The sequence below is a fragment of the Etheostoma cragini genome, chromosome 13, assembly GCF_013103735.1.
Source record: "Etheostoma cragini isolate CJK2018 chromosome 13, CSU_Ecrag_1.0, whole genome shotgun sequence".
Lineage (NCBI taxonomy): Eukaryota > Metazoa > Chordata > Actinopteri > Perciformes > Percidae > Etheostoma > Etheostoma cragini.
The window spans coordinates 6,188,688-6,215,416 of record NC_048419.1 but is presented as its reverse complement, the minus strand read 5'-3'; the positions used below and the strand labels follow the sequence as shown (position 1 = coordinate 6,215,416).

General features: G+C 39.4%; 1 protein-coding gene and 1 long non-coding RNA gene across 7 annotated transcripts in view; both read right to left on the bottom strand.

Moving 5' to 3' along the window:
- gdpd5a (glycerophosphodiester phosphodiesterase domain containing 5a) overlaps positions 1–26,729 on the bottom strand; it is a 38,948-nt gene that overhangs the window by 1,710 nt on the left and 10,509 nt on the right. For 3 of the 6 annotated variants that reach the window (XM_034889283.1, XM_034889281.1, XM_034889282.1), the window contains 14 exons: positions 15,397–15,500; positions 15,091–15,184; positions 14,939–14,998; positions 14,761–14,859; positions 13,285–13,378; positions 12,989–13,134; positions 9,663–9,745; positions 8,936–9,086; positions 6,171–6,401; positions 5,592–5,737; positions 4,263–4,410; positions 3,782–3,864; positions 799–813; positions 429–541 (listed from right to left, as the gene is read on the bottom strand). In XM_034889283.1, the coding sequence (XP_034745174.1) occupies positions 429–541; positions 799–813; positions 3,782–3,864; positions 4,263–4,410; positions 5,592–5,737; positions 6,171–6,401; positions 8,936–9,086; positions 9,663–9,745; positions 12,989–13,134; positions 13,285–13,378; positions 14,761–14,859; positions 14,939–14,998; positions 15,091–15,184; positions 15,397–15,500 (1,567 nt within the window). The remainder of the gene's footprint in view (positions 1–428; positions 542–798; positions 814–3,781; positions 3,865–4,262; positions 4,411–5,591; positions 5,738–6,170; positions 6,402–8,935; positions 9,087–9,662; positions 9,746–12,988; positions 13,135–13,284; positions 13,379–14,760; positions 14,860–14,938; positions 14,999–15,090; positions 15,185–15,396; positions 15,501–26,729) is intronic. The other 3 variants (XM_034889284.1, XM_034889285.1, XM_034889286.1) reach the window with 3 other exon arrangements.
- Positions 1,259–2,044, bottom strand: LOC117955113. Its single transcript, XR_004658964.1, has 2 exons — positions 1,857–2,044; positions 1,259–1,330 (listed from the first exon to the last, which is right to left on the bottom strand). It is a non-coding gene; the product is annotated as an uncharacterized LOC117955113 (long non-coding RNA).

The following is a 26,729-nucleotide window of genomic DNA, read 5'->3' as shown; positions in this document are numbered from 1 at the left end:
GTGTGGAACTTTATCAGAACACACTGAAAGAAATGTAGTTCTAAAGCGTATACATAAAGGATATTATGAATTATATATTATATTTATGCAGCTTTGTGTGGGAGAGATGATCAGAAAAAAGGAAAAAACAAAGTATAAAGTAATACAAAATTTAAAAAAGGGGGCTCATGATGAATAATAGCAATGTTGTAGCAGAATCCAGCATGTCATACACTTCAAATTCTTCTCTATGGCCACAGTGGAAAGCCACACAACGCTAATCTGCACAGACTACCATGACAAGGAGCTGGATTCAAATCATCAAAATCTCTCTTTATAAACCTCAAAGTCTAATCACTGTATTTCCACCTGGGTGTTATGCTCATTTGTTCGTTCCGGTTCCAACCTGAACCATTTATTTCCAGGTGTGAATGTAGTCTAAGCTGCACCTGAGAATATGAGCTTCTCCTTCATGATGTTGACGTCTCGACTGGACCGACGCGTCACAGCGCTCAGCATGATCTGTTCTGGGTTATAGTTCTGCATCCCGCTCATCCTCCATCTGTAACAGTACACACAGATCCAAACTTTAACAAGCACATGGGGGCAATGACTTTAATTAAATCCTACAACTGAATAATAACTGTGCCAGACTCGGCCTTCAAGATACGGAAACACATGAAGTTATACATGGATGGAATGAAATGTGCACTGACATAGAAGTAAAAGGGAAAAAAAGGAAGGAATCAGCCCCTGGGTTTTGGGCAGATAATGCACAAGAAGGACGCACAAGTAGGCCAGGGCAGTCGCAGCAGTTACCTGATTACATGATAGCTGACAGATGCCAGGGGGCAGCGGAGGAAGGTTGCATGCAGATCAGGCAGACCACAGAACAAAGAGCAAATGTCAAAAGAAACAGAGAGGACAGAGAGGACAAAGGCAGGTCATAGCATGGAGGAGAAACATGGAAACAAGTCAGAAGACAAAAGACAAAAGAAATAGATAAGAAAGAGTACAGTCAGTGGAGATGACACCAAAGCTCCGCTAATGTCCAATCAGATTCAGAGGCTGGTGTTAACACTTATAAATGTACAAAATTAATGTTATAATGTATGTTGCCTCACTGTGTTCACTAAATCAGATCAAATGTTAAATTATATTGAACAAGAAGGGTTAGCAAGGTCACCTTTGACCTTTGACCTTTAACCTTTAACCAAGAGAATGTCATCTCAGGCGTTCCTGAGATGTTGCTAGGCCTGTAACAACTATTACATAACTGTCTAATTGTCTTTTTTTTTTTTTACATAATCACGCTGTTTAACTGCAATTAATTGCTGATATTAGCTATGGTCTTAAAGCGCCCATATTATGCTCATTTTCAGGTTCATAATTCTATTTTGAGGTTGTACCAGAATGGGTTTACATGGTTTCATTTTGAAACAACACCGTCATTTTTTTGTACTGTACATTGCTGCAGATCCTGTTTTTACCCTGTGTGTTAGGTCTTACAGCTATAGAGTGAGACATCTTACTTCTATACTATCTTTGTTGGGAGATGCACATGCTCAGTAGCTAGGTAAGATCACATCAGCTAGATAACTTTTTCTCTAACTTTGGTCAGTACAAGGCAGGATTAGCTGGGAGACTTCTTCTACACGAGGGGCACTTGTGGAATACCTGCAGAACGGGGACATGTAGTTCTTTTGGAGATTGTGGTAACACAACTAGTGTGTGTTGTAGCAGTGTTTGCCATTAAGCACGAGCTAGCATGCTAACGCTAGCATGGATAGTTTTGGAGTTTGTGTGCATGTGGAAGCACCAGAGACACTAACACCCCAAATCCCAGAAAAAGTGATTTTTTTTCGTATTATGGGCACTTTAAGGCGTATGACTGTAACCGTTGATTTAGTTTAGAAATGCCAAAATGCAATTATATAAGTGGATATTGGTCAGACTGTGTATTTCTTTATTATTTAAATTGTTGGTTGTTTGCACTTGACCCTATACCCGTTCATAGCAACAAAAATGATAAGGGTAGATGCAGTTAGAAAGAAAGACATTATGAAAATAAAGATTCTATTTGTTACATTACTGTTATAAAACCAAAGGATGTATCCTGGGATTAATTCAAAACTTTAATACATTGAAAATGTAATACATTCAATTCATATATTTTTTAAATTGACTGAAAGAGATATTTATTTAGTTAATCGCAATTATTTTGGAGACCATTAATTGTATGGCAAAATTTGCCATTGTTACAGCTCTAGATATCCCGATCATGACAATAGGAAGGGCCCTCCCGAAAATAAAACGCCTCCAGCTTTGGCTGTCACTGATACAGAGGCATAGAGAGATATCCAGATTTTTAAAAAAGGTCACTTCACCCAAAAATAATAAAACAATAAAACATTTGTGCAGGTTTGGAGATACTCAATGCTGAATGAAAGTGTGGACTGTGAGTCCAGTAAATTCATCAGAACAAAAGTGACATTGTTTCTAGAAAGACACGTTGATGTAAATCGCAAATGTAATGTTTCAATACTGTGCGAAATGCATTACGAATAAATATCACATCACAAATATTGTATTGTGTGTAATTTGAGCCACTAGAGGAAAGTAAAAAAACATGTTTGTTTGTTTCATTTTTCTGTAATTCAGGTGAACTGACCCTATATGGCTCCATGAACTAAATCACTAGTTCATTTTGGGCTTGTGACCCCGAAAAACAAAGCAAGGTGTACTTGCGGGTTGCACATGTCTAACGACTGTGACTAAATCAATCAATACACAATATTCTGTCTTTGCTTTGTTTGAATCATTTTCACAGTCCAGAAAAAATAAAACTATCCAGGAATTCACAAGAAAAAAATTGAACAATTAAAACACAACTTAATGTGTAGCTGAAATATACAGTGTATATTTGTTATCTTTTCTTCCTTTAATCATCTTGTGATCCCTTCAGGGGTTCCCGTCCAGGGGTTGACGCATGGACTGTTTAAGTCAAAGTACTTTTATTGGTCTCCCTAAGGAGAAATTTGCATTGAACAATGAAGTGAAGCCAATGCATCTGGCCTGCCCCCTGGTGGCTGGCTGCAGTAAAGCTCATAAACCGCACAACCTCCATGAACATGTACAGTACTTTTGCTGTAGTACTACAGTACTACATGTACATTTTATGGTGTACACTTCCGTATGTGATTTAAAAAAGTATGTTAGATTTAGACATGTACAGTATTTGTCGAACACAAGTTTTAATGACATTTTTTGTCTACTGAGGTTTTTATTTTGTAGTCATTCCATGCCTAAGTCTTACACATGCTTGTTAAAGTCACCTTCTTTTAAATTATCCATTTACATATACAGTCATCCCATCCTCTTTTAATCACTCTGTTTTCTGATTTGTAAATGTCTGGAGACAGTAACTTTTAAATAAAAATCAACACTTTTTTAAAAATCAATTATTAATTTATCAGAATTGAGCATTGAATCCTTCCAGCACAGAAAGTGGCTCCAAGATTACAGGATGGTCGCGCCTGTACCCGGGATATATTGTCTTATAATTTCTTTTTTTACAGTCTATGGTCCCGACACTCTGGTTAGTAAATGATAGAATATATCACAAATGAAGTACTATAAATTATACTTTGAAAGTGAATGAAAGTGCTAAAATGCAATGATAAATAAAATTAAGAGTTCCATTCATTTCTGTTCGATATGGTTTTTTGATGCTTATGTGGGAAGGCTGTGTGCTGTAGTTGGATGTTACTTTCAACATGTTGACTGTCCAAACTGTACTTACTTCTGAAAACAGAAGATCCCTATGACTACGGCGAGGGAGACCAGGTCTGAAGTGATCCAGATGAAGTTGTAAGCGCTCTGACTCTGCAAGAGAAGGAAAAAAGAAAGGAAAAGAAGTTTCCAGTCAACGCCACCGGATGTCCCCATTTACATGCACAAAGCCAACACAAGGCAGACTGGGGCTGAGGCCGACAAGGCAGCTGCTTTTTTAGTTCGGATCCTTGCCCTTTTCTCAACCTCTCTCCAGCTCTTTCCCAGGGTCCTGTTGTTCTCCAACGCCATGCTGAGCTCCAGTCTGCTGCTGCGCTCCCTAACATTTCTCTGCGTCCTTGCCCCCGAGTCTTGCTGGGCCCTCGTCAGTCTCTGTCCTCTCTCCTGCTGTCCTCTCGTCTCGCTGTGTGACCCTGTCTTTCCGTGTGTGTGTGTGTTTGTGTGTGTGTGTGTGGTGTCAGATGAGAGACAGAGAGAGGAGAGCTGTTTACCATGAGCCAGATGGGGTAAGGCACCTTTCGGAGGACTTGGGGGGCATCAGAGGACACAGAAGGAACCCCGCTACACCACAGAATGGAGAGGAGCCAGGGATCATTCACTGGGTAGACAGTCACACTCACATTGTTGGCCAGATACTCCCTGGAGAAAGAAAAGATGCATTTCAACACTGAGAAAAAAGCTCTTCTCCCTTTCACTGCTCGAATCCTTTTACTCGCAGCACAGAAAATATTATCCCCTGAAAATTTTTTGTGCACCAGAAATGCACAGTGAAAAGTATTTCTCTTCAAATGCTTTGTGTCCCTGATGAAGGGACGGTATGTCTTTGAAAGTCCTTTGGCATGAACATTTTTTCAAACATTTTTTCAAAAGTTTTTTTAACATTAATATGAGTTCCCCCAGCCTGCCTATGGCCCCCTCGTGGCTAGAAATGGTGATAGGTGTAAACCGAGCCCTGGGTAACCTGCTCTGCCTTTGAGAAAAAGAAAGCTCAGAGTGTCTGATCTGGAATCTTGCTCCTTATGAGGTCATAAGGGGCAATGTTACCTCCCCTTTCTCTGCTTGGCCCGCCCAGAGAATTTGACCCACCCATGAAGGAGGGACATTGTGGCTGTCAAACGAGCAAAGTGGCAGTTGGTCAAGGCCACACCCCCAGCCTCCACCTTGCCGCCACCAGTTCAGTTGGAGATCCGTGTGTGTGATGTGAGTACCGGCTAATGTAGCCTCGAGTTATGAGCCTCAATCAGAGATGAAGACTGGTAAACTAATTTCCTTATTACTCCACTTTTCCTTTTTATTCCTCCAACACTGACCCAGGTGTCACCACTTGAGGACATTTATGTGATTTCCCCGAGCTCCCTCTGGAGACACTAGTGGCTTTATAACAGTTGCTGTATCCCACATACGCAGGAGTACTCCCCAACACCTGCAAACAGACCTTAATGTCTAAATCAGTGGAGCTTCCTTTCCATATCACATCTCTTCTCCTTAGGAAAAGATTTGGGTTGGAATGACTCCCATACCTGTTTGCCTCCTTACCTTTTCCACATCCACTTAGCCAGCTCCAGCCCAGGACAATGGGCAGCAGCCAAAACAACACATTACTACAACGGCAACATGGACGACATTTGACATCAGTCCAGATATATGGCAGAGTGGTAGTAAATTTAGATTTAAATTTTCTAAAAAGTAAATATTAAATATCACATTATTTTCAGAAATAAGTCAAAATAACACCACTTGTTCTTCTTTTCAGATTGTGCTTGAAGCAACAAACAAAGAAGGCTTTCCTGTGTTGCTTAGCAGTAGATGCTTGCTCTTACTGTATGTCTTTGTGGCTGGCCTTGCTATAGTGGAGGGTCAGGCTTGTGATTCCCCTCTGCCTGATCTCTTCCACCGACAGCTTCTCGTTTGCGGTCTGCTGAAGTCCTCGCACCCTCCCCCTGTCCGTGTCGGGGGTCCACGTCACCTGGCACAAACACATGTGACATGGAAAGACCCTCGTCAGACAGACTACAGTGTGTGCTTCATATCCAGAGATGTGATACTTGTGTGGTCAAAATGTGCTACTTGTAGAATATGGTTTTCATTACAGCAAAAACAGGGCTGGGAAAAAATGCTTTTGTCCAAATTCGATTCTTTAACGATATGCCATTGTTCTCTAAGTTGATGTCTGTCAGTCAGTCTGACATTTACATCATTTGTAAAGAAGTAATTAAATATTCTGCTTTTGTTCTGTTTTGCTAGAAAGTTATATGATGTAGTGGTACTGAAACAGAAAAATATTACATTACATTGTCAAATTGTTTTAGTGACAATTGTTGATGTAGTCATGATTTACTGGGGTTACAGTACTACAAGCAGCACATTTAAGTAATTAAAGGATTATGGAGGAGACCTACAGTCCTCACCCTCTTCTGGGAAATCCCTGCTTTCTGCACGGCCCACAGCGTGTCCATGAACCAGCTCCGGTAGCGCGGGTGCTCAGGTGGAGGTTTGCGGATGTCAAGCAGTGCCGAGCTGTTGGCCCTGGCTGCCAGACGCAGCATTTCCACCAGACTGCAGACCGTCTGGTTGCCTATTCTGCTCCGGTCCCTCGCTGTCAGGGTTTCTACTGTCCAGTAGGGGTCACTCTGGCAGCAGAGAGACAGACAGAGACGTAACATACACTCTGTCCTTCTGTATAGGAGATAGTGATCTGTATAGCATATTCTAAATCAAGTATATGCTTACCTAATTTGTGCAATGGGTTATATTTTAGATATTAGAACATTTTATATCTTTCTGTGCAGCACTATCTACTGAAAAAAAACAAATCACGTCATGTGCACTCTTATCTCCTTTACAAACACTGACTCAGCCTCACAATCAGCACTGTTTCACTGCAATAATAGGCCATCTTAAAGATCCTATGACATGGCTCTTTGGATGGTTTTGTATAGACCTTAGTGATCTTGTAATACTGTATCTGAAGTCTCTTTTATATAGACCTTAGTGGTCCCCTAGTACTGTATCTGAAGTCTCTTTTATACAGACCTTAGTGGTCCCCTAATACTTTGTCTGAAGTTTCATTTATATAGACTTAAGTGGTCCTCTAATACTGTATCTGAAGTCTCTTTTAGAGAGATTCTAACCCCAGGGAATTACTGCACCTGTTGGGTCCTTGTAAATTATGGAGTGTGGTCTAGACCTACTCTATCTGTAAAATGTTTCGAGATAACTCTTGTTATGAATAATACTATAAATAAAATTGAAATTTTATATAGACCTTATTGATCCCCTAACACTGTATCTGAAGATTCCTTTATATAGACCTTAGTGGTCCCCTGATACTGTATCTGAGGTCTCTTTTATATAGACCTTAGTGGTCCCCTGATACTGTATCTGAAGTCTCTTTTATATAGACCTTAGTGGTCCCCTAATGGCATTTTTCCACTAGTGGTAACAGCTCGACTCGACTCGCCTTGACTCGCCTCTACTTGACTCGCCGCATTCTGCGTCCGTTTTCCAGATTGAGTAACGTCCCAGCGTGGCTGGTCACCATAGCTACGCGTGATGATTCAATTTTCAACGCGACTCACAACAGCCCGTCAGCTACTTGCCTTCGCCAGAAGATATGTTTTAATTCAAAAGAAGCTGAAGGAAGCAACAAAATCACCGCTATAAAAAACAGGAGTTTGGGAATTCCTACGGTGTTCAGACGTCGACATGTCTTTTGCATGTGTTAGGGGCCCCGGTTGGTATTTACTATACGCTATAGAAAGTACATGAACTTTAGAAACTATGATTACACACCAAAATATGTATGCTCTGTACGTTTGTGTTTCAGAGCATTAACGCTTTGCAAAATCGCCGCAGCAGACCGTCTAGTGGGCGTTCGATGTCCGACTGGTGAAATCTCTGGTTCTGACCTGCTGTGCTTTGTTTAATCTTTATGAGAGTCATGGAGAGGCTAATGACAACGACTGAGACGCATCTGGGCCAGCAAAGCCGGTGGTGACACTGTCACAGGGTGCAGAGGAAGAAGACTGGGATGTACGGGACGGTTTGATGCGCTACTTGAAAAGCTAAATAAAAACTTTTCTTTGATATGTTTTCTTGTTTCTTTAAAGTAAAAGCGTACAATATTGGAAACTTTTCTCAAAGTGAGAAAAAATGTCCCGTTTGTTCTGGACACACACTCCGCACTCCGCAGTGATCCGACCAACCAGTAGTTGGCAGGTTTCAACGTCACATTTTGGTATTGCCTCAGCTCGCTTGGAACCTAAACTGAGGTAGTACTCAAAAACGTACCTGGTAGCAGGTCCCAGGAACTTTTTTTCGTAATGGAAAACCATAAAAGGCGAGTAGAGTCGAGGCAAGTGGAGTAGATACCACGCAGTGGAAAACCGCCATAATACTGTATCTGAAGTCCCTTTTTATCTTGGTGCAGAATTACAGCCACTAGAGCCGGTCCCACAATAAGCTTTCCTTAGTATGTGCCATTTCTGAGTCTGTAGCTTTTGAGGAGGAGAGAGAGAGGGGGGGGGGGGGGCAAGGTGTGGCCTGGGGTGTGGCATTGACCAACCGCCACTTTGCTTGTTTAAAGGCTGTGATGTTTCTCTCTCATGGGTTGGCCAAATTCTCTGGGCGGGCAAAGCAGAGAAAGGGGGGAGGGGGTAACCTTGCCCCTTATGACCTCATGAGCTTTCATTTTTTTCAAAGGCAGAGCAGGATGCCCAGGGCTCGGTTTACACCTATCGCCTTTTCCAGGCTCTAGGGGACCACAGGCATGCTTGGATAACTCATATTAATGTTAAACAACCTCCTCATCGTCATGCCATGGGACCTTTAAAAAGTTTGCAGTGTTCATTACTGGCAAAGCAAATGAATTTGTACTGCACTTCTTAACAATTTTTTCTGTTAAAGCTGTAGGTTTCCTAACATCTTGTAGTCACAGAAATTCCTTCCATCAATTTCCTTATTGCATCATACTCTAAATACAATTTCACCGCTGGAGGACAATTTTGTCCTTCACAACAGAGATTTTATATACCTGAAGGACTTTTTTTGTAACAGAAGATGGGGAATGACGTGGGGGTCACTGAAGGGGAGAACACATTTTATAGCTATGATGTAATCTGAGTGAACGAGTGAGGGTGAGTTAAGGTGAAATGGCTTTCCGTACCTCCAAAAACCACCGGCCTGCATTTAGAGAGCGAATCTCTGTCCAGTTGAAGAAAGAGGCATCGTCAAACTGTCTGGCTGGATAGACCTTACTGACGTCTGTGGTCCTTCTCAACGTGCGGTCTCGCATAAGGAAAGGAACACCATCCACACTGGGAGAAAGGAAATAGGCCGAAAATGATGTACTCTACTTAAGATGTCCAATATAATATATAAACTTTGGCAAAAGGAAATATAATAATAAGTTAACAAGCCTGCCCAATCATCCTTAATTTTATGAATATCGCAATATGGACTAGTGTAATATTTGTTTGAGTCAAAGTATGTGTCAAAGCATTCTGAATGAAGTATTGTGGTGTGGCAAATCCTACAGTATCCTACAGGCTAAATAAAAAACAGATCCTTGCAAAAATCCACCACTAATATTATAATATAATCACAAATCATGTTGCATTGTCAGTCAAAGTAATTGCAATTGCATATTTTTCTCATGTCGTGCAGCCCTCTAATCTAACATCAAAACAGCAGCTCAGTTCAAAAACATCAATGTGCAGATAATCACCTCACATGGCAATATGTAGCTGCACCTTTCTCATTAAATTGAAATCTTTAACTTTCTACCAAACAATTTCAGGTATGGGATCTAAAGTTGGAACTTCAAAGCACACTCAAGTCATTCAATATAAATAACTCAGGATTAAAAATGTTATTAATGTGTGGTTAATAACCTGATGGTGACGTCTGCCTCCAGAGAGCTGGCTCCATGCTGCAGGGCTCGGTTAAAGGACACCATGGTGTTTTCTGGGGCCAGCTAGAGCAGAGAGGAGACTACAGTTAGTCACTGTGTGTAAAAAACACACAAACACAGGAAGTGGTAGAATTATAAAAGAACATTTCAACAGAAATGTATTAAAAATACATTTGTGGGAAATTATTAAAAGTGAAGCCTAAAAGGTATAGTGGTTCTATAGCAGGCATATCTACTACCACATGTGGTTTATTTCTTAAAAGGATCTATGGCAAAAGAACTTTTAACACAAATTATTTATTCAGGGTTTAGGCTTAAACCTTTTTTAAAGATAGAATCCACATTAACTATGAGCTACAATACTGCACCTCCAAAATGCAGAAACTACACTACCGGTCAAAAGTTTGGGGTCACTTACAAATTTCCATTTCTCTCCATTATAGACAGGATACCAGCCGATCTGGGTGGGTGGCTGATCTTTAATGCAATATCTACATTTCCCATTATCAGCAACCATTCATCCAATGTTCCAAGGCACATTTTGTTTACTAATCTGATATTATTTTAAAAAACTAACATTATACAACCCTTTTGCAATTATGTAAGCACATAATGTAATGGAAACTGCTGCCCTGGTTAAAAAAAACAAGGCAACTGATCTCAGCTGGGATTCTGTCTATAATGGAGTCCAATGGAAATTTGTGAGTGACCCCAAACTTTTGACCAGTAGTGTATATATTTGGTCAAAAGAATGTTTGGCATCTTTTAACAAAATAATATCTAAATGTATTGAGCCATAAAAATATAGTATAGTATAATATAGAATATAGTATAGTATAATTTCCTTAAAAAACAGCATGTCAAATGTGTGGTAACTACAAAATAGAGAGAAACCAACTAATATTGGCCAAGACAAACTGCCAACTAGTCTAAAGCAAGAGAGCTGTAACATTAATAAAACAAAAAGGGTGGCAGTAGCTCAGTTCGTAGAGAGCCAAGGGTCGCTGGTTTATGTCCCCGTTCAGACCAGAGTACGGAGTGTGGACTTGTGGCTGGAGAGATGACAGTTCACCTCCTGGGCACTGCCGAGGTGTTCTTGAGCAAGGCATCGAACCCACCTCACCAGCTAAGGGCGCTAGTACAGCTGGCAGCCCACTCACTCTGACATCTCTCCCTTAGTGCATGTTTAGGGCCTGTGCTTGTGTGTGTATTTCAGGCCTGTGTGTAGTTTGTAATAACAACATAGTGTACAATGTAATTTCCCCAGAGGGGATCAATAAAGAGTATAACAAAAAACATTACCAAGTGAACACTAGCTGGGGAGATGGCTAGCTATGGCAAGCTTTTGCTAAAACTAAAACTATATTTGCTTCCCTAGTTGTTTTGTGTTATTGTCGATAAACCAACAACATGGTTAGTGTATTTGTTATTTAGCATGTCTAGTCTTATCATGAAGGTGAAGAAAACCTAGCTAGCTAGCTAGCTTAGCAGAGTAGCAGTGGCTGTCAGGTTAAGCTTCCTCTAAAACACAAATTTAAGCACCAAATTTCATGATATTGCTCTCAATGTAAACTTTGATAGTAGACAGACAGAAATAATAAAATTAGGTTAATTTTCTTCAAGATACTCGTAAAAATAAAGCTTAAGGAACACAGGTTGTTTGAAGATGTTGTGTTATCCGCTTTTATTTTTTGACAACCTTTACAAAAGAGCTGTGATGTCCAATGAATTTATCCCCATATTTCTGCAACTCCGTGGTCTTTGAACACTTTTTCCAATGCTATTTCAGCTTTATTCAATCATCTGTTTATAGCTGCAGATGACCAGTCAGTGATTGTGTCCTTGTCTATAAAATCTCTGTCCATCACCATAGATGTGTGTACATGTTATATGAAGTACGGACTTCATGCAAACTAGTATTAAAAACATTAAACTCTGAATCATTCCTGTGTTGATGTGTAGCTGAGATTTATTTTAAGACCTCCATACAGCTGAGGTACATTGCAGGGAAGTGAAAACACAGGTGTTGTGTGTATATTGAGTGTGTGCAGGACTGTGTGTGCCTGTAGAAGATAGGGAATCACGGCTCTGAACATCACTGTACATTTGTTTATAGCTAGTCATGTGGAACGAGATTTGCTTTCCCAGCTGTGAAATGACAGTTCAGTGTGTTGATGCATCTCATGCTCACTGAGCCTGATAGCAGTACGTTCATGTACTGTAGTGGAATACACTGTAGTGCAGACTCATGCACACATTTAGTCTAAGAACTTAGAAACATTAAACAAATGAAGTGAACCACCAGGAGGATTATAAACCCATTAAAAAGGTGACACCTGACAGGCAGCGTTGGGCGGGGTTACTTTGGAAACATAATATGTTACCAATTACAAGTTATCCTATTTAATAGTTTTGTAATATTAGTGTAACTATTTCAATTTCTTTATGAAAGTAATATAACTTATCTCATTTCCTCATTTTTCTAAATTTCTAATGATGGCTAAGGCGCTGCAAATTGAAACAAGAGAACCAATCAAATCATCAGAAAAGTATCAAACTTTACAATAATGGAAGTGGTGAAATAAAGAAGCAAAACACGCAATGCCTCAAAATTATTATTATTTAACATATAGCCAAGCTTTTTACAGAAAATATTTGGATGTAACAACCGATGAAATCTGTAATTTAACTACACTTTTTTTCTCTCCCAGTAACGGATTCCCAACTGTAACCGATTACAGTTACCTTTATTTTGTAAATGAATCACGTAACATCGTTACATGTAGGCCTTTAACAATTATTCATTTATTGTTTGTCAGTTGTTTTTTTTACAAAACTTTTTTAAGCCACAATTAATCACTAACATTAACCTAACTACTTCCCCCTTGTGGAATTAAGAAAGTTCTTGAAATTAAATTTATTTTTATTTATTATTATACCAATTGTTAGCTGTTTGCACTTGACCCTATTTATTTTGATAGCAACATTAATGACAAGAGGGAAAAAAATGTTTTATGATAGTACATTTTTAATTAATTTTAAAACTTTAAATCTTTAATTTTTTTCAAAAAGAATGCATAAATAATTATATACATTTCTTAATTTAACTGAAAAATACATTTATATTGTTAACTGCAATGGTTTCTAAGACTATTAATTGTACATCAAAACTTGGAATTGTTCCAGTGCTACTTCCATGTACCTAGGTAGTCCCCATCACTGATGACAGGCCTCTGCAGCAACTTGTTCTGCCCACAAAACAATTAGCTGGATCAGACAGCGAGGTCTGGCAAAGCACCAACTCACCATAGGAGCTCCGCGTCGACCAATGATGTCTGGTCGCGGCCTGAGGCTGTTGCGGTCCATGATGCAGGGGCAGGTGAATGTGAGCGGTGCCAAATAGAGAGCCAGAAGGATGACAATGTAGATCACCAACACCATCATGTGGAAATCTAAGAGGGAGGAGTAAGGGGCTTTAAGGCTCGTTTACTCATTATGACAAGAAATGTTTAGCTTTGCCTGTGTAATAGAGGGTAAGTTAAGGGGTTAAGTTGTTACCCAAAGATATAAAATCATATAGTGTAATACTAGTCAACACTTACTGGATCTCTCTCTGCGGACCACGTATCCAGCTACCAACCAGCTGATTGCTGTGACTGTTGCCAGGGCTCCAATGTGCAGGAAAGGGGCTGTGGACTGGTAACAAAACACAAATATGGAACAATGGTGTTAATTGGTGATTACTAAATGGAGAGAGTACAACAGAGTACAGAGGACTTAAGTGCATATAGATAATGAATATATATGTCAAAAATAGGTAGGTGTGATAACAAAAACATTATGTACAAGGGGTTGATATGGTTGTTGATCAGTATGTTTGTGATAAAATTTATTAACTTCTCAGCAATTCAGTAGCCATTTTCAGGCCAGAAGCTTTATCACAGCAAACAGTTTTCCAACATTCACAAGCCAAAGTTTAGTTCTAATTGTCACTGATGTCATTTGGACAGAGAGATTTAGAGTACTGTAGCAAACTGAGTGATACCACTCTTATATCTTGTATGCTTAATAAATTAGGACCTACGTCCAGCATCTGGCTACCTTAGCTTAGCATAAATTATGAAAGCAGGATGGAAACAGCTAGCCTGGCTCAGTAGGAAGGAAAATATTTTTTTTGTTTTACGAGGCGTTATGTGTGTCTTGGCATGAAGCAGGTACTCAACTTATTTATGCTATGCTAAGCTAACTGGCCTTTGTTTCACATTTAATGGACATATATGAGTGTGGTCTCAATCTTGTCATCTAACTTTTGGCAACAAATACATACAACATAATTTCCCCAAACTCTGTTTTTAAGTTTTTCAGAACATAAACACGTTTGCATAGCAAGCAACAAGAAGTAAAACTGTGAATAATTGAATGATTTAACCTCATAAAAACTAACATCAGCTTAATCAAGAGTCAGCAACCTTAGGTACGCCTAGTATCAATGGCACACTAGCAATATGTGTGTATGACATTTTTTTGAATATGTTCCAATCTGTATGCGAAATGAACACTTTCAAATCCATTGACAGAGCACAGCCTGTTGTTTACGGTAGTTTGATTGACTTTTTCCCCATCCGCATTTCTCGGTCTCTGATTGGCTAATTGCCTGATTGGCTAATTGTTGCCTTCTTCAAAAGATAAAGATTAAAAAAAGGAAAACCATGCCTGAGCGGGCTAGGTAGAGGATGGGAGACTTAATGCTGATCTGACAAACTGATTAACAAGAACATTTTAAAATGGCAGTGTATATTAAAAAGGCTGCCAACTCTATCTAAATGTGCTGACATGTTGTGATTTTGAGCAGTAAAACCCCACTATGCTACTTTAAATCACTCAATCAAATAATCAATCGATGCCACTTCATGGGAACTGCCATCATGTTCTACCAAGTAGGTAGCAATCTGTTACACCTCCTTTTAACTGTTTTTATTGTATACCGTATGTAATTTCAGTCAAAAGGTAAAAACACAACAGCAAAAAACAAAACATGCTGTAAGCGTATTGCACACTCATTCTGATTTGAGACCAACCTGCAGTGAAACAAGCAGGATGTCCCACTCATCCCCCCATATGTCATCAACAGTGACGACACCAGAGATAATGGTTATCAACGTAGCCAACACTCCAATCTGTAGAGAGAGAGGTTATTTTTTAAAGTGTGCATGGAGCAAATCCATGGCTAATGATGTAAGTTGTAAATCACAGCACCTTGTGAACCCAGTAGAGGTTCATCTGCTGGCCCAGGGAAATATGGAAAAGTGCTAAAATCTGAAAAAGAAACCAGATGTAGCCAGTTTTATTATAACCTTGCAATAAGCAAGATTTCACAAAAATAAATAAAGGGGTTTTAAAAAAGTTACCATTAGGAACGTGATGTAGCTGAATCCCACGGTGGTGGATGCAAGGATGGGGATCGTCTCGTCCCTCCATTCTCCAGAGCGGTTGTATACCGACCTGGAGAGTGAACAGGTTTGGGTTTGACTGATCAGTGCTGATGGTGAAACTAATTATTCTCTTTGCTTAGACTATGCAGCCTGGTACCACCATGAAATCACTGTCCAAATGATGGGTGCCGGTTGCCACCCCGCCGTGGTAAGGTCAGCACCCTACTCAACTGAACGGGTTCCAAAAGCTTGTCCCAAACAGCTTTCAGTCACATGACTTACCAGTTGAACTCGTTGAAATCATTTTGAGCCACCAACCAGAAGTAGGCCCAAAAGAGGAGCAGGAAGAAAGAACTGCATAGGATGATGAACCATGTGCACTCCCACTGTGAAGGAAAGCAAGCGCAAGCATCAGTTTACCGTCTTATGTATTACACCGAGACTAGTACATACCTATATATACTTATATATAATCCACTAATCCAATAATATATAACTATATTGTATAAAAACCTTATGAATAAACTGTATGTATATTACCTTGTGTGTTATATGTGTGACTAGCTGGTGGATAGCATTTAGCTGTTAAATAGCCAGATATGTCCTTCAGGACTAGGTGGAGACCAAACCCAAAGCTTAAAGGAGAGTGAATATTGGACTTACATTTACCAGGTAGTCAGAATGGTCACACTTTTCCTAATTAATGCTAATGTTGCTCTCTAACTGCTGTAATAAAGGCTGTTTGCTACGATGTTATATTAACTTAATAGGGTGACAATGTATTAATGTTCTGCTTACAGCTTGTTACTGCTGTCCCCAAATGACCAAAATACTAATACAGCTTACTAGGTACAAGCATCACACAGCCGAATGTCCAATTGTACAGGTTTTATAATACTAATATTTAGACGGGTGGAGATTAACAACAACAAATTACAACCCCATGACATTGAATTTAGCTCATGATTTATAATTTTTTAAATTGGATGCACAGTACTGTCAAACCCATTTAGGAACTACAGTAGTTAAAGGAGTTAGTTTCTCTTTTGCTTGTTATTGTCAAGACCTTGTATGTAATGATATTGGATCGTTACTATGGTGTACTCAGATTTCCCCTTGGATGTTCTCTTGGTTTGAGATTCTGTGAGTGGAGCTTTTTTCTGTGTCTGTTCAGTCCTGATGACTATCATTTCTCAGGCTAACCATGCAGTTCTACTATTTTCTAAAAACAATCTGGTAATAAGAACTTCCTGTCATTCCCACATGGTATTACAGGGTCAAAACAACAGGTTTACAATAGCATTTAGACAGATTTCCTAACTCCAGTACAGTCTTCTGGCTTGACGTGTGGAACAAAAGTAGAGAGGAGAGCATGTGCAACACTCAAGGACTCTTCTCTTCAGTAGTTAACAGGATTAGGAGCTAATGCCATGTTAGGGGAGGTGTAAAGTATGATAGGTCAGTCAACTGCATTGATCAGCTTTGCAACACATCATGCCTGGACTCACCACGTGCAGCGGCTTATGCTGGGAGACAATTAGATGTGTGTCCGAGTAAAGCGCAAATGGCTGCACTGATGTAGAGGTTGAGTCTACAAAGAGCGACATGAAAAAGGTCTTCTAACATGATACAGCCAGTAGCAACGTGGCATTAGAGGTAGGAGGGTGACAAGTACCAGTGGCTGTTTTATAATTGGTATCACAGTTACCTGGAGGTCAGTTTACCTTGTGTGGAAGTGTCCTGGATATGAGTCCATTTTATTTTCAAAGAAACAGCATTTTCCATCTACCCACATTTCATGTTTTTTTATAGTTAGACCACCTGCCAAAACTAATATGATTCAGCCATAGTTATTATGAAGTTCTCTGTATTGTGGCTTTCATCCTGAGTGGGCTTGCAATTGTCACTGCCCGGTCGGTGACCTCTGGCACAGCGGACTTCCTTTTACGATTGAGCTCATGCTGCGTTCCAGGCATCCCATAACTCGTGTTTTCACAACCTTCTACCCTTGAAAGTGCCCTGGAACGGCAATCAAACCCGTAACTTACTACTTGGGAACTCGTACCAGGTTATTGTACTCCTAGTTACAGTTGTGACGTCTCACACACACATAAACAACAATGGCGACCCCTATTGATGCTGTCCAGACGTTGTGAGAAATAGTATAAATAGGCAACGTAAAGAAATTCCACACATTGCAATCACAACAATACACATACGATTGTGTACTACTACAGGTTTGATTTATTAAATGAAGTCCAAAATATGTTGCCGACTAGAAATTGCTTGTATCAGCTAGCGATAGCTAATGTCAACGTTAGGTAGCCACTAGCTAACGCTACTGCTAGCTAGAAGGGTTTGTGGTGACTTTGCCTGGAACGCTACCAAGTGGTGAGACGTGACTTGAAGTTGTAACTTATGGGATAAAAACTGTGTCTGGAACACGGCATCAGTATGAGAAACCATGCTCTCCACTCACTTATTGACAGATTGTTTCCGCTCTTTACGTGGTATTAATTCTTCAGGCTTAAAACTCCAGTGAAGAATCTGGCTTTGACCCGTTTTTTGTGATTCCGCTGAAAATAACTTCACCTCTGTCTCTTCCATTTCCAGCAACTGCCTAAGCTAAGCCTGCCTCCTGTTGATCCTCTGCCTGCCACAGATTCCCCACAACCAGATGCCAGCTGCTTCCACCAGGATAACCACCTCACCACATTGTTTTATCCGTGTTACTTGCATGTACAGCAATAAAATTAAAAACTGTAAACTCCAATCAGTTATGCCTGAGTCTGAATCTGCTTCTGGGATCCAAACTAGGAACAGCAATGGAGGTAAATGGCTGAAAACCTCTTTAAAACACAGTGTTGTTCGCAGTATTTCTGAAAGTCTTATGATTATAAAATTCTGTGGGAAACACAACTTTTCCCACAATACCTAACCAAATTCCAGCATTTCACTAAATGTTTCTATAAAGAGTTTTAAGTCTGGAACCAAGCCAACCAGCTACAAGATGAATCATGGTTGAAAACATTTGATTCGGTGCAAAATAAAATTTTGAAAACGCATAGGAACGAGACTTACAAACGTACAGAAACGATCATAGACTTCAATGGCACCAGCTTGCTATGGCCATTTGCGGGTGAAGTGAACATTTACGTGGTAAAAGCGAGCTCCACCAATCAGTAACGTTGCTGTTACCCTTAGGATTGTACTGGAGTATTTCTCTTTGCCATTGTGAATAAACACGTTTTTCCTAAATGTCCCATGACATGGTGCTTTTGGATGCTTTTAAATAGACCTTAGTGATCCCCTAATACTGTATCTGAAGTCTCTTTTGTATAGACCTTAGTGGTACCCTAATACTGTATCTGAAGTCTCTTTTATGACAAGGTGGAGGATGGAGGTGTGGCCTTGACCAACTGCCACTTCGCTCGTTTGAAAGCCATGCTGTCTCTCTCTCATGTGTGGGCCAAATTATCTTGGGGGGCAAAGCAGAGAAAGAGAAGGTAACCTTTTCTGGAATCTTGAATCTTAAGATTCGTGATCAGCCCGTCTGAGCTTTCATTTTCTCAAAGGCAGAACGGGATGCCCAGGGCTTGGTTTACACCTGTCACCATTTCTAGCCACTGAGGGACCACAGGCCGGCTGGGGGGACGCATAAAACCTCATAAAGTGACATTTTCATGCCATGGGACCTTTAAAACAATTTCGATTTCATACAGACTTAGACGTAGATTCTTAAGGAGCAGAAACCTTTGTTTCACAATCTCATAGCTTGTGTTCAGTCTACCTTAGATTGTTTAGACTTCAAAACTTATTATCAAAACCCACTGTTGAGCTCTATAGTATGCATCCTCCAGAGACCATCTGTTTGTAGATTAGGCTTCCACTTTCAGGCAGGGTTACTACTGGGGTCGGAGCAAGGATGTGACTAACAAGGCAAGTAATCCCTGGCTGAGAAAATCTCGTGGTGTAGAAAATTGTGATGAGGAGACTTTCAATCCACAACTGCTCCAGTGGGGCTGTCTGTCCTGCCTCCAGTAGCAGGGATACCTGTGAATGAATGGGGGCAGTATGGGTAACTGTCATGATTTACGATCCGGTTGGTGAGAGTTCTAGCCCGACCGGGCTGGAGCTCTCTTTACCTTGTCTCTCTTGGTTTTTGCTGTAATAATAGTTTTAGACAGCTGGGGACTTATTTTGATACACTGAGCTCCTCTCTCCTCTATCTTTCCATCTTTTAATTTATGTGCATCCATGTCCCAGAAATGCTTGTTACCAACCTAGCTCTGGGGAGTCATTCCCCGGAGTCCTTATGTTCTTTTTTCCCCAGAATGTTCCCTTGGATCAGAGAGGCTCCAAAATCAGGGTAGCATCTGTCGCCTTGGTCCCGCTCCATGTTCTGTGATGCCATGTTCTACTGCTACACTGCAGTGCCCTGCTATGTCCTGCTGTGCCTTGTAATGCCGCACAGCGTCCTGCTATGCCGCAAACTACTACAAAGAACTGCTACAGACTACAAATTTTGTCTATTTTTGTTATTGCCACTCTTCATTCCAACCCCAACCGGCCCGTCAGACACCGCCTACTAAGAGCCTGGGTCTGACCGAGGTTTCTGCCTAAAAGGAAGTTTTTCCTCGCCACTGTCGCACTGTTGCTTGTTCTGGAGGAGACTACTAGAACTGTTGGGTCCTTGTAAATTCTGGAGTATGGTCTATCTGTATAGTGTCTTGAGATAACTCTTGTTATAAATTGATACTATCAATAAAATTGAATTGAATTGAATTGATATTGATTGAGTTGGCCTTGCCACGTCCACTTTTCTCAAGTGTCCCGTTTCCCTTCCCTACTATCTCTTGCTACATCTCATGTTACTTAAATTGCCTCCCCGAGTCCTCCAGTAGCCTCCCTTCCTCACGTCTTAGTCCCTCCCACCGAGGAAATCATGGGACAAGAGAGGCAAAGAGCAAATGTGTTTTTAGCTGGATGAGACGTCTTTTTCCTCTAAAGCGTCACATTCGTCAGCTGTTTTGCTGGAGTTAGCAACGGCTTTCAGCTGCATAGCTTCTAGGAAGGCTGCTCTCATGTATCCTCGGCTATAGCTCCTCAATGATCCCTCCTCCGTGCTCGCTCCTCAGGGCAGAAATAAGAACTTCGAGACAGCCTTCACCAAGGAGGGATAGAACAATTTCCTGAGGACCGAGGAGTCGAGGAGTTGTTAAATAAGGGTGATGAGATTCAGCCTCGGTCTTTCATGATCTGTAAGTGTGTGCAATTGTGGCCGTGTTGCTCTGGCTTCACCTCTTCTGGCTGATTATCACCTGCAGTGTCTCTCACCTGTGGCTCGTTCCAGTAATCAACCCAACCAAGGGGAACCAGTTAGTCAGTTCCCCTTCAAGGGTAACCAACGCTACGGCATGATGTTTTTGACCTGTAGCAAACATTTCTGTGTCTCTGTCTTTCTCTAGTTCACCACCTGTGTTTAAGGCCCAGCCTGACTGCTCAGAGCCGTACACTCCAGCTCTCCATTGTGTACTGGGAACGTCTCACAGGTCTGCCGTCAGTTCTCCTGCTTGCTTACTTTGCTTTTTTAATTAAAAATATATATATACCTGAGTTAACTTCCAACTGGATCCACTCAACAGAACCATAACATATAGCATTTTCTGTCACAGTGAATGCAACTCTAACAATAACAGTACAGTTTGCGATATTGGACATCCTGTGGAAATTGAGAGGTAGATAAAATGCACAAAAACAGATTTTCATCAAATTGATGCATAAAAACCTTTAAATCCAATAATGGCAGTTCGTCTTTAAAGATGTAATGCAATCAGAGACATGAAAGCAGAGACTGAGTATTTGTACTTTGTTACTGTACTCAAGTAGATTTATCAGATATTTTTTCCTTGACTTTACTATTTATTTTTGTGGCGACCTTTTACTTTTACTCCTTATATTTTAACACAAATATCGGTACTTTCTACTCCTCACATTTTACAAAATTGGCTTGTTACTTTAGTTTTGATAGGTCGTCTATCAGGTGTGATTGTGAGCGCAAGTTGCAAGCTTTAAATACAGTCCAAATCTAGTCCTCACAAACAAGTTTCAAATAATATTGGATAATGGAGAATGCATCATCAATACCGAATCAGTCTAACTAGATGGAAATATACATTACTGTACGTTACACTTTACACCACCACCACTTATTAGGCACTACAGATTCGGCGGCATTCTGCATTCATTCACGGCAAATCATTGCAGCTTGATGGCGCTAACATTTGCACATAGTGTGGAGACGACATGGTTGAAAATGAAGAAAACGGAGATCCCAGAGATTGGGTAGACAAGCAGCAAGACATTCCCAATTATCCTCTGCCTTATCTGAGAGAGATGTTTGAGATAGTAGGCATCAAGAATGACTCCTGGCCAATGTGCTGCGTAACTCTAAAGTATGGGAAACTTCTTGATCAATGTCTGTTTAGTAATTCATAATTTATCATTTTTTTCTTTCCAGATACCATATTTGAGCACACACACATACATGTACTGTAGATTCCTTTAAATGTTAAGGGGAAGATTAAAAAAGGGAAACTGGATCTGGGAATTATCACAGAATCACAACTGAATTTATATCTTATTACTCAGTCAGAATCTTATTAACCTGGAGTCCAAGTCTCTGTCACAATAATCATAAATGGGATGTTTAGACCTATTGGCAGACATCCATTGACAATGTAAGCATCCGAATATAAAGATGTCCACTAAAGTTTCATTTGCAAGGCTACTTTTACTTTGTTACTTTTACTTGAGTAAAGAAGTTAAATCAGAACTTCTACTTTCCCCAGAGTATTTTTTTCTTTTTTTGTTGTTCGTCATACTGTCTTGTATTTCATCCATTTATTAAATTGTGGTAATTCTACAGCACCATATCATATTTTCCAAGCTCAAGCAGGCCAGTATCACTGTGAAGTACAAGTCAGGGAAGCTGTGTGATATCTGACACTTTTCCCTGAGTGCTACATGGCCTTCAAATGTTTCTCAATCGCTCAAATTGGAACTGCTGGTACTCAACTTCTGACAGCGCTCATGAATCCTGATCTCTGTGCTGACTTCACATTGTGACAAACTGCTCCCTCCTCCTTTGTCTGCTCATAAATACAGCACATAATGGCCTGTTTCAGACAAGGTCTGTGTCAGCTGGACATGCACCCTGAGAGAGCAAGTACATATGGGTGTAGGCTATATGCAGGTTTGCAAATATAAGGTGTTTTACATGTGCAATGGCAGAACAAAGTGGAACTTGAATAATAGAATTTAACCTAGTTAACTATGAAAATTAAAAATGTACTGTATATGCAACTCATACCTTGCATGTTGCATGGTCAAAATGTTGAATAGATATATGTATAAGGTTAGCTAGAACAGAAATAAAAAGTAACATTAATGGGTTGATGACAACAGACAATACATGGTAAGGTAACATACTATATACAAATCTTTTTTAACCTGCATTCATTTGTATTTGGTGGTACTTGTTCCACTTTCTTCACTAGCTAGTTGCTAACTTTAGCCCTTTAACATGCACTGCAAACCTGACATTATCTAGACCTTGGCCGGAGAAGCTGTAAGTAAGAATTAAAATATCCAAATCAGTTGCACCGGACATTAAACACACGACCCTCAGGTCATTGTCCTAAGAATTCATAGTGACCGAGTATGGAGTATTTTCTCATTTTATAATGAGCTTTCGTGCAAGTTAAAGCACCCATATTATGCTTATTTTTAGGTTCATAATTGTATTTAGAAGTTGCATCAGAACAGGTTTACATGGTTTAATTTGCAGAAAACACCATGTTTTTGCACATTGCTGCAGCTCCTCTTTTCACCCTGTGCTCTCTGTTTTAGCTACAAAGTGAGGCATCTCACTTCTATTCCATCTTTGTTGGGAGTCACACATGCGCAGTACCTCTGTAAGGACTACTAGCCAGTCAGAAGCAGAGTATGAGGGCGTGCCACGCTAGCAACGAGCATTATAATGTGTGTTACAAAGTGACGCACATTTATCACCAAAGTAAAGGCTGGACTCCAATAGAGCTGTTTGGAACCGTTGGTGAACAGTGTTTTCTGTTGGACATGGTAAGGCACATTGGGGGAGACTTGGGCTTTTTCACTTTCTAAATATGTAACGTGCACAAAAAAAATCCCAAAAGCATAATATGAGCACTTTAAAATAACCTGCAATGATCAGAACGCAACGCGTTGTCCAAATGACACACATCTTTGACATTGCAGTAGAAATGATATTGAAAAATATATATGATACATTTTATATTGTTTTGTCCTAGCCCCAGGTCTTACTGACTGATAAAGGACAGTTGCTAGTAATAAAATCAAACACACGTCGCTGTGTTGCAGTGTAACCAGACAGCATTTCAGTGCATGATTGCTAACCTATCTGCTTATGTGCATGCACTGTGTGTTTGACTACAGACAGAGAAGGGAAAGAGGCTGCTGTGTATTATATTTTCTCTTCTTGGTTAACCCAACATCAGTGCTTGCCACACACATTCAGTAAATGGACTAATTTACGGAAGAGGCACTGGCTCTTTGTGATAACAAAGACATCCAGCAGCAGTAGCTGTGGCTGCCCTGCGGGTTTCCAACACAGCTGGGTGTCTGGCTCTGCTTTACTCATCCAAACACTGCACTATGTCTGTTACTTGCTTTATTGTAAGGATCGTTTTCCCCAGTTACTAGGGCCCAGTCTAGAAGCCACTTAGGAATTCAGTGAAAAAAATGTAGTTGACATAAACTTGTAATGGATTAGTTTTGGAAACAATCTTTTTGATTAACCCACTTGTTGTTCTTGGGTCAAATTTGACCCGTTTACAAAGAATTTTTAAATCAGAACTATGACAAAAGAACGTTGAAAATTTGAAATCTTTTTGGGGAAAAACTACAAAAACACAGGGAAAAAATCAACCAAAACCTTCTTTTTCAAATGCTGAAAAATGGACTAAAATAAAACTGAAAAAAATGTCCAAAAAAATTCAAAAACATTGGACAAAGCAACAAAACATTGTTAAAAAATTGACTAAAACATAATGAAAAAAACATTTTAAACAAAGTCACACAAAAAATTTGAATAAAAATTGAAACAAAAAGGTCAAAAAAAGTATAGAAAATGAACAACAAAATGTTGAAATTTCAACCCAGAAAAATACAAAGTTTTATGGTCAACGAGAAGACAACACAAGGGTTAAAACAAATCTGTTCGCAATGTTTTAATCCCTAAAATACCTTAATAATTAATTTTAAAAAAGCTCAAATGAGTGCAGCAACACATTTAGTGACTACCTTACAAACACTGGAAAGATAAACAAATGTTATGCTCGGATTTTATCAGTTTTTAGTATAGTTAGTTTGGATTTTGAAGAAAAAACTCTTTAACACTGCCCAACATCTTTTTGAACTTTTTAATGCTAAACAAAATATTATCTTAATCTACAGGCTTTTATTTTCAAAGCTAGTTGAGATTCCACAGTGTGTTTTTGTAATGTACAATGCATGGCATGTTAGCTAAGGAATGTACTGCATGTACGTTGCATTTTCAGTTACTTTTGTGTAGTCATGTTTGGCCTTTCACAAAGTCAGAGACAAATCTATTTTCTGGCCTTCAGAACCACAAAATGGAAAATAGAACTTAGAATGTTTAACTTTTGCTTTTGAGTTCACGATTCAATTTTTTTTTTAACAGGGACGGCAATTTCCCAAAAAGAGCCACTCTATTGCCGAAGGGTATTTTGCAACAAGAGTTTGAATTTTTTCAGAGGTTATGAAGTGCAATTGAATGCACCATTAGTTTACAGCGCCATATTATACTCATTTTTAGGTTCGTAACCATATTTTTTTTTTTTCCCTGTGTGTTTAGGTCTTTCTGGTCTTTAGGCTATACAGTGAGACATCTCGCTTGTTTTAGCTACAGAGTGAGACATCTCACTTCTGTACTATCTTTGTTGGGATATGCACAAGTTTGTATGTGTGTGGAAGCACCAAACACAAAATCCCAGAAAAAGTGATTCTTTCATAATATGAGCACTTTAACAAGGTGCACCTGAATGTACCATGGAGCCCATAGGCTTTAGATTTGCTTTTTGTTTACATAACTCACTCACTGGGAAGGCAAAACCTCTTTTGATCCAGTCCACATGCATGATGATTTCTTCAGATCAAAACAGTATTCACCAACTACAACAGAATTATTCTGGCTCCTCTGAATACCATTGTGAAAGTACTTTTAAAACTTTGATAAATTCTCTTAGTATTAGACATGATCTTTCTTTTCTTTCATATTAATGTTCGCAGTTTGGCCAAAAACTTTGTGGGTTTATCCACTTGCCTTGAACATTTGAATTATACCTTTAATGTGATAGGGCTTACTGAAACATGGCTGACCGACAGTACAGCTGGAAATTTTCATCTTGAAGATTACAAACATATTTTTAGATGTAGAAAGGGAAGGGTGGGTGGAGGGGTTTCTCTGTTTATCAATTCAAATCGACATTAAAAAGAAAGATGTGACATTGAAAAGCTTTTAGATTCTTCTTCAGAAGTGGTAGCATTAGAAACTAATTTAGTAATAATTATATGTATCTATAGACCACCAAATTGTGACCTCTCTGCATTTATTATTGACATCTCAAATGCTCTGGATATCATTTCTAATGAAAGGAAAAACTGTTACTTAATGGGGGACTTTTACATTAACATTGAAAACAGTCAGGGAAATACGTTAATTAAGGAATTTATTGACACTATGTATTCCTATAGCTTTAATCCTATGATTTCAGTCCCCACCAGAGTGACTAATACCTCAGCAATTCATATCGATAATATTTTTACTAATGCATATAACACGAGTATGAAATCCGGTGTCCTGTGTATTGATGTGGTTGATCACTGTCCCATATTTCTAATAGCTGGTAACGAAAGTGAAAATTGCCCCCCTTTACAAAATATTACATATAGACGAATTCTCAGTGAAAGAAATGTGGTAAATTTCAGACAGGCTTTAAGTCAATTATCATCGAGTGAAATCTATCAAACAGTAGATTCTCAGAAGGCCTTTTCATTGTTTTCAAAAAATGTTACGCAGGTTTACAACTTATGTTGTCCTCTCCAACCAGTGCCTTTGAAACATAAATTGTCCAAACCATGGATAACTCCAGCTATCATAATGTCAATAAAAAACAAAAATAGCTAATATAAAAAATACCTTTTTTGTCCTACTCCATTTAAACTGTTAGAATTTTAAAAAATATAGAAACAGACTAAATCATGTCATAAGAGGAGCAAAAATCCCCTATTATAATGTGAAATTAGTTGAACATAAAAATAATCCATCCTCGTTGTGGAGAACCATCAATTGTATTCTTAATAAAAAACATTAAAAAAAACATTTACCAAATGAATTTAAGATTGACGATTCTATTGCTTCGGATCCACAGCAAATTGCAAAAAGATTTAATACTTTTTTTTCTGATGTAGGTCCAACATTAGCCTCTAAAATTCCATCTAGTCATTTAGGACCATTAGAATACATGAATCTC